At 54.1% G+C, this 13626-nt stretch overlaps 2 protein-coding genes across 9 annotated transcripts in view; one reads left to right on the top strand and one right to left on the bottom strand.

The window, feature by feature from the left end:
- The window catches only part of NDEL1 (nudE neurodevelopment protein 1 like 1), a 24719-nt gene extending 23507 nt beyond the window's left edge, over positions 1–1212 (top strand). For all 5 annotated transcript variants that reach the window (XM_042022096.1, XM_042022099.1, XM_042022097.1 and 2 more), the window contains one exon: positions 1–1212. This exon is cut by the window's left edge and continues 372 nt beyond it. The gene's annotated coding sequence lies outside the window, so the exon portion shown is untranslated.
- A 1207-nt stretch (positions 1213–2419) lies between these two features.
- MYH10 (myosin heavy chain 10) overlaps positions 2420–13626 on the bottom strand; it is an 89214-nt gene continuing 78007 nt past the window's right edge. For all 4 annotated transcript variants that reach the window (XM_042022092.1, XM_042022090.1, XM_042022091.1 and 1 more), the window contains 12 exons: positions 12810–12962; positions 12237–12485; positions 11473–11685; positions 10556–10768; positions 9184–9345; positions 8433–8561; positions 7200–7288; positions 6774–6897; positions 6481–6689; positions 5621–5729; positions 5156–5328; positions 2420–4064 (listed from right to left, as the gene is read on the bottom strand). In XM_042022092.1, the coding sequence (XP_041878026.1) occupies positions 3920–4064; positions 5156–5328; positions 5621–5729; positions 6481–6689; positions 6774–6897; positions 7200–7288; positions 8433–8561; positions 9184–9345; positions 10556–10768; positions 11473–11685; positions 12237–12485; positions 12810–12962 (1968 nt within the window). In that variant the 3' untranslated portion in view covers positions 2420–3919. The remainder of the gene's footprint in view (positions 4065–5155; positions 5329–5620; positions 5730–6480; positions 6690–6773; positions 6898–7199; positions 7289–8432; positions 8562–9183; positions 9346–10555; positions 10769–11472; positions 11686–12236; positions 12486–12809; positions 12963–13626) is intronic.

Here is a 13626-nt window from a genome sequence, read left to right on the forward strand (position 1 = left end):
CCTGCTCTGTCTGGGGGGCACAGGGGTCCTGCTGTGCTTGGGGACACGCCCAGCCTCGGCCCCTTGGCTTTCCCTCTCCTCTCACTGAGGTCTGACAGAGCTTTGGCCGCTCCTCTCACAGGTTCGTTCTCCTGTCCCTGTCCCCTCCCAGGCCCTGCAGCTGCTGCCCTCAGGCCTCGTGGCAGTGCCCTGGGGGGCTGGCATCGGCCCTGGCGCTATTTGCACCTGGAGCTGGCCCCAGGTCCTGTCTCAGTTCCAGCTGTGTCAGTGGCAGTCACAGCAGGGCTGGATGAGCGGCTCCAGCCCGGCCCATCCCCACTGGACAGCTGGACACACACAGAGGGCCGGGGCAGGGAGGGAGAGGGGGCGTGGCAGCGCACTGGGGTGACCATCCCAGCCCCCCCAGATGCCTTGGCAGGGCCAAGCACGGCTGAGCTGTTCCCCCTGGGGCTCCTGCCCTGGTGCAGGGGTGGCAGTGCTGTGCCCAGGGGCTGTGCCCTCAGGTGCCCCCAGGGCTGCCCCACAGCTCCGTGGCCCTGCTGGACTCGGCCTCCATCCCTCACCCTCCACACAGCGACCCCGTGGGAGCTTTAGGAAGCTGCTGCTCCACCTGGCCCCAAGGCCCGCCCTGCCCTGCCCATCACCCCTGTGCTGTAGGACTGGACTGTCCAGCATCACCTGTGACAGTTTGGGGCGACTGAGCCCTGTGGGTCTTTCAGGCAACACATTTGTGTGGTTTCTCTGTCCATGTGCCTCAGAGTCGGTGGATTTTTAGACAGAACCAGCAAATGGAGCCAGGGTTGGAGCTGAGGGTTCAGCAATTGTCGTTCAGGGGCTCTGCAGCTCCCAGGTGGTTGAGTTACAAATGCTGAGAAAAAAACCCCACTGGCCCAGCAGTGGAGGTGGGATTGTCCCTTTGCCATTAGGGTTTGTATGGTCCTTCCTTCCTGTGCATCCTCTGCTGCATTTGACTGTTTACATTTGTTTTATTGTACATAGATTTGTAAACATAATACCTTTGCCTGAGGTCTTTGTACATAACTTGGGCTTTGTAGCTTTATTTATTCAGCCTCTCTCTGGCATGTTTCCATAGGATGTACCGTTCCACCCTGGTGCCACTGACATGATGTGGTTTCAAAAGAATGAAAACAAATGAGACTAATCTTCCAAAAATAAAGTTCTTTTAATGTGGAATCAGTGGATTTTGCAGAACCAGTGGCCGTGGCTCTTACTTTGTCCCGTAGGGGTTTCTGCCATGGCCCAGGGAGGGCCGATGTTCAGGCAGTGCCACATCATCCCACACCCCTGCCCTTGGGAGAGCGGCACGGGATGCTGCTGGGGCTGAGCACACACCGGCCCAGCCTCTGCTGCTGGCCCTCAGGGGGGACACAATATTTCAGCTGGCGACATGCTGGAAGCCTCCAGCTGCCTTCCGGGGGATTTCTGCCTCCGTGGAGCAGCTGGAAGGAGTTTCCTGTGCACAAGAGCCGGGCTGGGGCCCGAGCCGGGGCTGCCGCTGCTGCCGCTGTCCGGCCGGGCTCGGCTCCGCTGCCCAGCCCGAGGCTGTGCTCGTGTCCGGCCCCGCACGGACACCCCGCACGGACACCCCAGCACCCCCCGTTCCTCTGGGGACGCACTCGCTGCCAGCTCCTGCCAGACCCTCAGACGCCCTGAGCCCAGCGGGGTCACCCTCCCTGCGCCCGCCCGCCCTCCTGCCCCGTTCCAGTCCCAGCTCACAGCCGAGCCCGGGCCGGCTGCCAGGGACAGGGACAGGCCCTGCCCCGCTCCCAGCCGTGCCAGCAGCAGGGAAAAGCCCTTCCTCATCCCTTCTTTTCCACAGCAGTGAAGGAGGAAAAGGTTGCCCAGGACTGACCAAGTTCCATCCAGGAGCCTGGGCCCACCCCTGGGCTCCAGCAGCCCCTCGGTGCTGGAGGCTCCAGCCCCAAGCCAGGCCCCGGGAGCCACAGGTCCCCTGGAAAGGGTGGGAGCAGCACCCACCCAGCCCCTCTGCCTGCTCTGTGTCCTCATTCCCTCACGTTTTTAACCCACTCACCTCCCTCCCCCCTTTCCCACCTCTCTGGGGGGAGCCAAAAGCTCCCAGCCCAGACTCCTGCAGCTCCTGGGCCTTTCCTCCCCCAGTTCTAGGGCAGGTTTTGCACCCCAGGACCCCAAAATATGGGATGCAACTGCTCAGGCAGGAGCCCAGAGCCTGCTGAAGGCACAAGTGGGGCTGTGCCTGTGCCATGGCCCTGAGGGGCAGCAGGAGAGCTCAGAGCTCCCTTTGTGCTCCAGCTGGGCCCTGCCAGTGGCATTCAAAGGCAAGGGCTCAGCTCAGACCAAGCCATTGATGCTGTATTTAGGTCAAAATAAAAGGAAAAAAAAAGCAAACAAACAAAACAGGAAAAAGGGAAAAGGCAGCTTCCAGTCATATCTCGTTTATTAAGGTCTATGCCAGCCTCGGGAGAGCTCTTCCAGTAAGTAAACAGAGCAGGCGGCCGCATCTATAATGAATAAATTTATTGTCTTACAAAAATCATTGTCTAGAAATATGGGTATACAAGAAAACAAGATATTTGCAGTCAGACGCCTGGTGGTCAACAGCCAGTTTGATTAAAAATATCCAAACACACACAACAAAACCTTTGCGACAGATGTTAAAGCTTTTAACCAAAAAGGGAAATCCACGGGTTTTGAGCATGTGGCAGAGGAAGTTTCCTAGTTAACACTGATTCATTGTCACTAATATCAATAATACCACTTGGACTAGAGAGGTACATGATATGAAGCACAGTCAAAATTAATACATTAAATCATTGTTATATAGGCAAATTATATATGTAACGTTGTCTTAGTACTGTAGTGTCTAAGGCACTTTCTGTAATGTCAGTTTTCAGCTATTTAAACAAAAAGAACGCTAACTACTCACTGTAATACTGCTCAAAATAAAAAAACAACAACAAAACAACAACAAAAAAAAAAAGGATTCACATCCACTGGCATGTTAACTGTAGGCAGGCAACATCCATCCATCCAGGGTGGGAGCCCCGAGCCCCGGCCCCGCAGGACCCCGGGGCTGCCGGGGGTCCCGGAGCCTCCCACGCCCTGACTCGGCCTCACATTAATAAATTAGTTTTGCCTGTGCTGTGTGTTTATTTCCCACTGGTGTTCACATTATCCCAGCCTGGGTGTCTGCAGGGCCCCGGGGGCTCTGAGCACGCAGGGCTGTACAGGGGACGGGGACCCACCTCGGTGTGCCTGGACTGCATGGACACGAACGGATGGAGCAGGTGCTGAGAACACTTCAAATGGGATTGCAGGATAAAAATGGACACTACTCACTCATCCCTACACTTCCCTCTAACACTTCCCAAGGCCGTTTTTCACAGTTCACTCAGGGGTTGTGTGCGGATCACAACAATTGGGAGAAAAGAAAGAAACAGGTGCGGTTTGGTCTTCACTGATCTGAGAGACTGCGCCCAGCCCGGGGCCGGCGAGCCCGGAGCCTGAAGGATGCTGCTGGACACAAGGCATGCACAGCCACGGTAAGGGGTCTGTCCTGGCCACCCACCCGCTGGGAATGACGCTTCTGGATTGATAAAAAAAAGTTTCATCCTTCACATGATGCTTTATAAAATGGCTTTACAATGAGTATCTGGAAAAGAGATGCACTGAACAGAGACGATCCCGGTTGTTTACTATATATAAAAAAGCAGTTGTACCTATATCTGAAGCAGGGTACAGTGTGGTGAGGCTGGAGAGCCTTAAGACATGGTTGACCTATGATAAGGAACCTTGTAGCACATGCCGAGGGTCGTAAGGCAGCTTTCCGGCCACAAGGCAGTTCCGAGGGCAGGGCAGGGCGCTCCGAGTGCTCCTGCCCGGGGCTGGAAAGGTCTCTGCATGCAGGCGGGGCCGGGCGCTACTCGGCGGGGGCGGGCGGGGCCTCGTTCACGTCGCTGCCTTTGCTCTCGGCGTCGTCGTCCGACAGCTCCAGCGAGGCGCCCTCGATGTGCAGCTGCCGCCGCCCCGAGCGGCTCGAGGAGAAGGTGATGGGCCCTCCCCTCCTGCGAGCCGGGGAACAGAGCGGGGTGAGGGTCCTGCACAGCCCGGGCCAGCCCAGAGCACCGCAGGGCTTGGCCTGGGGGGATCCTAAAGCTCAGCTCATCCCACCCCTGCCACAGCTCATCCCACACCTCCCACTGTCCCAGGCTGCTCCCAGCCCCAATGTCCAGCCTGGCCTTGGGCACTGCCAGGGATCCAGGGGCAGCCCCAGCTGCTCTGGGCACCCTGTGCCAGGGCCTGCCCACCCTCCCAGGGAGGAATTTCTCCCATCTAACGCTGCCCTCGGGCAGTGGGAACCATTCTCTGTGTCCTGTCCCTCCAGGCCCTTGTCCAAAGTCCCTTCAGGAACTGAAAGGTCACCCTGGCAGCCCTCCCTGCTCAGCCATGTGGGAATGGGGCAGCTCAGTCCCACAGGGAGTCTCAAAGCCCCCTCCCTGCCCAGGGAGCCAGAACCCTGAGCTCCAACACCTCTCTGGCATTCCTGCTCAGTTTATACCTCACCTTAGGTTTGCAAGTCTCCAGTAACCTAAACTGCTGTCTCTGTAGGAGCACCCAGCAGAGACAAGAGCAGGTTCTGTACAAAATTCCAAGGCTGCCAGGGAAGCTCAGCTCAGCTCAGCAGCTCCAGCCAGGCCCAGCCCCTCTGTGCCCCTCAGCGTGGCTGACGGGCTGCAGGAGCCTCATCCCTGCTGACTCCCCCCTATCCCTGGCACAGACCTGGGTCCCACAGACCTGCTCTTGAGGAAACTGCTGCAACATCCCCAAAAGTGAGGGCCAGGAAAAACGGGGCCAGCACCAGCCACTGGAAAGGCACAACTGAACCACCTCCTCTGTCACATTTACCTGTGGCTGGGTTGAACTGGCTACCCAGGGAACCTGCCAATGGAAACTCTGAGGAGTCTGAGCTCAGGAGCTGTCAGGAATATCCCTGTGGAATATCTGGCAGCTTCCTTGTTCCCATCACCAGGCTCCGGTTTGACCCATTCCCTCATCTCAGCAGTTCCCAGCTGGATGTTCCCCAGGGACGATGGAGGGTCTGCGGGCTCGGAAGGGCTCGGGTAGATCCCAGTCCCAGTGTTCCAGTGGCACTGACCTTAGCCTGTTTTTGAGGGTGCTGACCTCCCGGCTCAGCCCCTCGTTGGCCTCCGTGGCATCGTCCAGCTCCCGCTGCAGCTTGCGCCGGGATGCGTTGGCGCGCGTGGCCTCCTCCTCCGCCTCCTCCAGCTGCCGCTTCAGCTGCTTCATCCTGGCATTGGCCTTCTCCATCTGCAGCCAAAGCCAGCACTCGGGGTCACCCCAACAGCTGCACCCCAACCCTGCTCCCCCCGGCTGGGGACGCAGCACAGCCTCAGTGCCCAGGAACACCACGGAGCTCCTGGCTCTGGGAGAGCAGGCTGGGAACAGCCCAGCCCAGCAGAGCTCACACACACAGGGAGAATCCCTGCTGGGCTTCCTCTGCTGGTTTAACCATCACTGTAGATTCCCTTAGGTATTTCCATTCCAATTCCTCTTCACAAGCCCTTCCCACCCCAGGGAGGTTTTCCTGACCCCCACACACCTGCTCCTTGTACTGGTCCGCGTGGCGCCGCTCGTCCTCCACCTGCATGAAAACCTCCTTCAGCTTCTTCTCCGTGCGGCGCACCAGCTTGTTGGCAGCTGCTCTTTCCCTGGAACAATCCAAACCCATCCTTGTCCCAGTACTTGAGGGCTGGGAACACGGGATCTGTCCCTCCTGAAGGTGTAACTGAGCTCTCTGCACATGCCAGACACCAGCAATGGAACTGACTCGTGCCAGGGGCTGCCTGGGATGCAGGGATGCAGCTCTCAGAGCACAAAGCCTTTGCCCTGGGGCCATGTGAGCATGGAAAGAGGGCTCAGAGGGTGCCCTCACAAGGAGATTGGACAGAGCAGCTTTAAAGATGCTGCTTAACCAGCAACACGGGCCTGCTGCAGAACCCAGGGCACAGAAAGGACAGAGGTGGCGGTAGGACACCCCCAGCTGCAGATGGGGGGAGGAACCAGCTAAAAAAGTGAATTTTGAGAATAGGATTGAAAGGACAGATGGATAAATCACTGCAGAAAGACTTCTGCAGAGCACAGGATTAGTCTCAAACTGTCCCACCTAAGCTGTTCCTCTAACCAAGCAACCAGGGGTCTCAAGGGGACATTTCACCTTGTCCCAGGAAACTCCTGCAGCACCTTGTGGCTCTGGGACATCAACACCTTGCAGGGTTCATCCAGCTGGCAGGAAGCAAATCGATTCTGAAACTCCCAACCCCAGTTACTCTACAGCTGCCTTGGTAAAGTTTATCCCCTAAACAGGAGTCTCCAGACAATAAACCCAAGGCCTTTCAGAAACTTCCAGCATGGAACTTTCAGCTCTTTAACCCATACAGGCAACCAGGTTTTTCCCCTTACTTGGCTTCCTGCTCGAGTTGTTCTTCGAGCTGTGCAATCTTGGCTTCTAGAGTAGAAATTGTTGCCTTGAATTTGGACTTGACAGAGCCCTCCAGTTCCTGCAGCTTGGCCTTGAGCTCCTTGTTCTGCCTCTCCAGCTGCTGCCGCGCGTTCTCACTCTTCTGGGCCGTGCTGCGCTCGCCGGCCAGCTCCGAGTTAAGCGTGTCCACCTGGCAGGGAGGGGACAGGGGTCACTCAGTGCCACCAGAGCCTCCGTGGATGTCACCCCCAGCAGCGGCTGCCCCTGGGCTCACCTGCAGCGTGGTCTTTCGGAAGCGCTCGTTGAGCAGCTCCATGTTGCTCTGCTCCTCCTCCAGCTCCTCCTCCAGCTGGGCAATCCGAGCCTCCAGCCGGCGCTTCTCGTCCAGCAGCGCTGACCTGCACAGGGGAAGGGGTCAGGGCGTGTCCAGAGCCCACAGAGCTCCTGGGGAGGTCACTTAGGATCAGGGAGTCTCCTGAGCTAGAAGGGATCCAGAAAGATCCAGCCCCTGGCCCTGCACAGACACCCCAACACTCCCACCCTGGGCATCCCTGGCAGCGCTGTCCCAACGCTCCTGGAGCTCTGGCAGCCTCGGGGCCGTGCCCATTCCCTGGGGAGCCTGGGCAGGGCCCAAAACCCTCTGGGAAAGAACCTTTCCCTGGGATCCAGCCTGAGCCTCCCTGTCCCAGCCCAGACTCACTTTCCAGAGGCGCTGTTGGCGATCTCGTCTGCCAGCTCGTCCCGCTCCTGCTCCGCGTGCCGCCGGGCGCGCTCCGACGCCGCGAACTCCTGCCGAGGGTGGGAAAGAGTCAGTGCAGCCTCGGGAACCCTACAGCTTCTGCAAACAGCTCGGCCTCCTAACAGCTTCTGGGAGATGCTGTGAACTGGGATATCCCTGGGGGCTTTTAATGGATAAGCCAGCAGGACACATCAGCCGGATATTCCCGCACTGCCCGGGGACTGCAGTGGGGTTACTTCTCCCTGTTCCCCACACAAAGCAAGGCGAAAAAAATCCAGGAAGATCAGTAACACCCAAGCCCTCAGCAGCAGGGGCAACCACTGTGCCACATGCTCTGACCGACACAGTCAGTGTACAGCAGGTGCTAAATTAAGCAAATGTTTTAGGTTCTCACAGAGCTCTCAGCATGAAGGCAAGAAGAGAATAAAAACTGAAAAGCTTTAGCACAACAGCACACACAGCACTGAACCCCAGATTATAAATCCCTTAAGTGGCAGAAACACTCAAGCATTTGCTAAGGACAATTAAATGCTCTACGAGTGCCACACTGATGCCTGAAGGCCACCAAAGTCCGCCTGGAGAAGCTCCAGGCAGTGCCACGTTATCTGTGAAGGCTCCAAGGGAAGTGTGGTGAGTCTGGACAACTGCTGCAGGCCTTGTTCTGCAGCTAAAGCAGACAAGAGAGGCACAGGGACACTCTGCAGTCTGACCTTGTGGCAGCACAGGGCGAGAGTGGAAGATGAGAGAGAGGCAGCAAGACTTGGAGCTCTTACATAAAGTGCCAACATTGATGCCCATAAGAGAAAGAGCTGAGAGGGCAGAGGGATAAACCTCCACACACACAAATGGTTCACTGAGGCCAGAGAGGGAATTGTAAATACATAAACCCTAAGAACCCATTTCAGTGCTGACACTGAGCACTGCACCTCTCAGAGACTCCTGAACCACCCAGCACACCGTAGGGAAGGCTCGAGTGTGTTTAAGCAGCAGTAAAGCTTCCCTGCTATCCAGGAAGCCCAGGCTCCTGGAATGACTCCTATGAAGCTGTAAAGACCTCAGTGATGACCTGGAGCAGGGGAACCAGAGTTCTCCTGGCTCCCATTTCTCTGGTCAACTCACTACCTTGTTTTTTAGTATTTTCACTCTCTGCCTTACTCTGGGAAGAAAAACAAATCTGTTGGATTTCCAACTCACCTCTTGGAGCTGGAGTATTTCTGCTTCGAGACTTTTGAGCTTCTTCTCACTCTCTTTGGACTGGGCAAAGATCTCATCCCTGGATGCTCGGGCCTCTTCCAGCTCCCGCTGGTAGTCCTTCATCTGAGCCTGCAGGTGGAAAGCAGGGTAAGGAACAGCGAGGCTGCATTAGGACAATCACAAGATCCATTCTAGCTCTGATGCATTCCAGCCCCTAAGAGATAAAGCTTTTCTCCCTAAGTGGCTTCATTCCACTTAAAGGCATTTCCAGTTCTTCTGTATTGTAGAAGTTCATTTTCTCATCCTTCCACCCTTCAATGCCTGGTCAGAAATATCACATTCCAAGACTCCAAGCATTCCACAGAATTATAGAGTGGAATTTTAGAATGGCCTGAGCTGGAAGGGACCTTAATTATCATCCAGTCACACCCCTGCCGTGGCAGGGACACCTTCCACTATCCCAGGTTGCTCCAAGCTCCATCCAACCTGGCCTTGGACACCTCTAGGGATGTGGAAAGTGTTTTTTGTGGCAGGGGGGTTTGGAATGAGATGAGCCTAAAGGTTCCTTCCAACCCAAACCATTCTGAGAGTCTGTAAAAGGGTAAGTTTTGAGTAGAGCATAAATCCAGGTCAGATACTCTCAGACCCATGAGTGGAGTCTGATTCTCCCTCTGCCTTCAGCTGCACTGAATGGAAGCAGTCCCTGGGCAGCTCCCAGGACAGAACCAGCTCCCTGATCAGCTGTGCCTACCTGGAGCTTCCTGAGCTGTTTGATGGCCTCATCCCGGGCCTTGTTTGCAGCCTCTATCTGCCCCTCCAGGTCCTTCAGGTCCATCTCCAGTTTCTTCTTGGCTGCCACGGCCAGCGCCCGCTGCTTGCGCTCGTCCTCCAGCTCGGCCTCCAGCTCCCGCACCTGGGGACCACGGGCAGGATCAGCCCCTGCAGGGCCACACAGCCCTCAGCAGGGCAGGGACCCCAAAAGGCCTGCCCAGAGCACAGGGACACCTCTCCATGGGAAAAGGCCACGGAATGGCAGCTAGGGGGAAGGCACTGTGGATGGCAAGGCCAAATCCCAAATGGAAGCAGAGACCTCTGCACTGAGCAAAAGGGAAACCCGAGGAAAGAACTCAGCATCTGGAGCATCTCCATTTCAGCCTCCTGCCCACCACTCCCATCCACCACAGGGGATGGCTCCAGGGCAGATGTCACTAACTCTGATGGAAAATAAGAACTAGAATCACCTCGTTGTGTCAAGGAAACAATGAAACCATTCCCTTTGAATGCCTGTTACTGGCATTTATACACCAACAACTTCTTTTCCCAAAACAAAACAGGAGTGTGTGAACAGCCAGGCCACATGGACTGAGCCAAACCTATGCAAAAATAAACTGAGCCAGAAATGCCACACGTTACCAACAGGAAAGAATGTTTTGTTTGGAAGCAAATCTCCCTCCCAGTGCAAGGTCAGGAGCTCTTGTCCAGTTGAGATAACAGCAACTGTGTACTGCAGTGACCTTCCAAACCCTCCAGGCCAGGTTTATTCCTAAGATATCTCTACACTGGTGATTCTCAGATTTTGTTTTCCTGTGATAAATCTTGAAATACTGGCTGGCTTATTCCTCAACACTTAATGTTAATTTAGAACCATCTTCTCTTACAAACATGGAACTCTAAAGGCATTTCTTGAGGCTCTTCTGATCTCTGTGTTCCCAGAATTCTCAAGCCCAGTGAACCTGGAAGCTCTGCCATGATTTTCATTTGGGAATCTGTTCAGTTAATTTTCGAGTCTATCTCCGCATCCATGGATTTGTTCCTGGATATCAAACAGGATGGGCTTGAAAATGCAACTGAGATATCCCTGTCCTGGGAATACACCCAGGCAGCAACAGCCAAACCTCGTGAGTGGTTTTGGATGCCACGAGCAGCTGCCTGGCACTGCCTGGTGGCAGTGGCCAGTCCTCAGCCAGAACTATTGTATGGTTTGTAAAAATTCTATGGTTTGGGATTTCCATAGGATGGAATCTTTAAGCAAAGTTTTATTCTTCTGGTAGCACAGAGGCCCAGAATTCTGGCAAAAGACCCTCCCCCCCTTCTGACTACAACACAGAGTAAACCAGACATACTTGTTTCACCAGCATCCTCTTCTTCTCCTCATTCTGTTCATCTCTGGCTTGCAGATCTCTGTCAAACTGGGCTTTCATAGCCTGCATGTTCACCTCCAGACGGAGTTTGGCATCTTCTGTGGCCTGCAGTTCATCTTCCAGCTCCTCCAGCTGAGTCCTCATCTCCTCCACCTGCTGCTCCAGGGTTCTCTTGGACTTCTCCAGCTCGTGGACCTAAGGCACAAACCCTGATCACAGCCTGTCCTTCAGGGACCTCACACCAGCAGCTTCGAGCAGCAGGACAGGTCAGGGACTGCATTTTGTGGCCCTCTGAGCTGGACAATGAATCAGAACAGGCAGAGCAGCAGTGGGGGGCTGAAGCAGAGGCCCCACAGGGTCAGTGCAGACCCACACCCCTCACCCAGGCCTGGCAGAAGGGCAGATCTGCTTCTTGGATAATCATGTGGGGCTGTGACAGGGGCCTTTGCTGCTGCCTCAGCTGGGTGCAGGAGGGAGGACACTGAAGGGTCACAGTTCTGCTCTGCCTTCGCTTCAACCACGTCCTGCAACCCAGCTTGACCAAAGGTAACAGAAATCCTCATTATCCCTCATTTACACACAAAAATACACCCAGCAACACAAAAATGAGGAAGTGGCTGTCCCCATCTATCAGAGCAGCAACACATAACCAGTTCTGTCTGACCACAGTCCCACCTCCAGTGATCCAAAAGTATAAAACTGACATTTGGAATCCTCCATGCAGAGGGGGAGAACACAGCTTTTGAAGAGGCCTCGTGTTAACAAGGACCAGCCCCTTATTCTGGGCATTAATTCCTCCAGCATTTTGGGTCAGCTTCAGAAAGTTCTGTTCTTGTGTCACAGACCCTTCTCCCACCAGGGAGCTTTCCCTCTTAGTCCCAGTGTGGAACCATACTTACATTTTTGCCCACATCATCTTTGGAGCTCATCAAATCTTCCATATCTGCACGCAGCTGCTTGTTCTGCCTTTCAAATTCTTCCTTGGCTTCCAGGGCCTCCTCCAGGGCCCGAGCCAGGGACAGGGCTTTGGTTTCCTTCTCCCTCGCCTCTGCCTCAGCACGATCTCGCTCCTCTGCATATCTGGCAGAAATGTTCTTTTCTTCTGCCAGCATCTGAACAGAAGAAACAATTAATCTATCTCTTAAGCTCCACAATCAGGTCCTTCCTGCCTCAGGTGTTTTATTCAGGAAGTGGTTCATGCTCTAAGTTTAACTGGCCTTCAGGAGCTGTCTGGTCCATCAGTCGTGATCAAAGTACCAGTAAGAGAACAGCTACAGCTCCTCTGGGAGGAGAGGAGGAAAGCAAGCTACTCATCAAGACTCAAGTTTCATATGATTTCCATCTTTCACTCTTCAGATCGTTTTTTTAGTCTACCTTGAGGGATTACAATAAAACTCTTAAGTTTTCGTTTCAGCATAAGTCTCTTTTTGTATATGAAGAGCTGATTACTTGATCTAACAAGCCTCAGAGATGGCATTTGGCTCACAAAATTGGGAGTGGCAAGTTCCTCTTAACAAAGGCCAGCTGCTCACAGGATTATCAGTAACCACAGCACTCCTGTCAGACCCTTCTTTATACAAGGCTCATTTCTGCAGCAACACTAAAAACAAGATGCTGCTTAAAAATCCTAAAAAGCCAGGAAGATGACAGGAGACTGGAGTACCTGATCAAACTTCTTCTGCTTTTTCTCCAAGTTGGAGACAATCTGGCGCTGGTGATCCAGATCCACCATCAGGTCATCCAGCTCCTGCTGCAAGCGGTTCTTGGTCTTTTCCAGTTTGTCGTAAGCCAGAGCCTTCTCCTCCAGGCGCTGGCTTAGGGACTCCATGTCCTTCAACAGCTTCTTCTTAGTCTCCTCCAGGCCTTCAATGGTTCCCAAGTCATCATCTACCTTCTTCTTGGCCTCAGCCAACTGAAATTCAATAAAAACAAGTGAAGTCCCTCAGTGCATCACGAGAGGGAGGAAAGGCACCCAGGGGCAAAGTGCAAAAGCAGGAAGAGATGTTGCTGCAAGCTCAGGGAACGCAAAAACTGGGAGTTTCCAGGGTGCTAAGCAGGGCAAAGCCCTGCCCATCACAGATCACTGCACACATCATCACTGCAATGGAGAAAGGCCACAGGAAACTTCATTCCACAATCTGCTCCAGCACCTGTGGAGGTTCCCTGATGTGTTCCCCAAAGCTCTGGGACAGCGGTTTGGGACACCTCACACAAGCCTCCACTCACAGCAGCTTACCTGGGCCTGCAAGGCCAGCATCTGTTTCTCCAGGTTCTTCCTGGCCTCCTCTTCCTCCTCCTGCTGCTCTTGCAGGTTGTTTTTCTCCTCTTCCAGCTGCCTTATCCTGCTGCTGAGGTTGAGCTTCTGGCGGGTTTCCTCCTGGAGCAGCTCCTGGAACACAGGCATGGGCAGAGCTGAGTGTGCTCTGAAACCCCCACAACTCCACCTGTGGAGTTTCAGGTTTATTTTTGTCTCAGATTTTGGGACAAGGACATGCTTTATGAAGACATCTGTTATTTGGGTTTTCAAAAAGCCACTGACCATTCATTTTGGGCACTTTTAAACCTTCACAAAGCTTACTTCTGATCAGGGAATTCATGCCAGAGTCTGTTCTAGAAGTTAATGGGTGATGCTTTTCCACCTTCAAGGGACTAGCACAGAAGTCACCTTCAAAATGCATTTTCCTTTCTTCAGACAAGCACAGAGCACCTATTTTAAACCACCTGGGAAGAACATGGGGCAGCAAATCCTGCAATGGCACAATGCTTCCAGGTTTTTCTGCATTGCCTAAAGATAAAGGTCACTTTAAAGGTGGAAACTTCTGTCCTAACAAAGTAATGAAAGGTGTAACGTAACCCCCATCCCATCCCCTCTCCCCCATCCTGCTCCCTACAAACCCCTCCAGTTGTGATTAACATCATTCAAGGAGTTCTGCAGTTAAGTGGTCACCATTAGAACTTTTATACAGGGAAGACAAAATGCATTGAAGTCATGAGTATCTGCAGAAAGCTGCATTTTCTTAATTAAGAACCAAAGCCTGACAGTTTGAACTTCA

The sequence above is a fragment of the Corvus kubaryi genome, unplaced genomic scaffold (assembly GCF_017639235.1).
Source record: "Corvus kubaryi isolate FWS band 111438036 unplaced genomic scaffold, C.kubaryi_AGA036_p1.0 37187, whole genome shotgun sequence".
Lineage (NCBI taxonomy): Eukaryota > Metazoa > Chordata > Aves > Passeriformes > Corvidae > Corvus > Corvus kubaryi.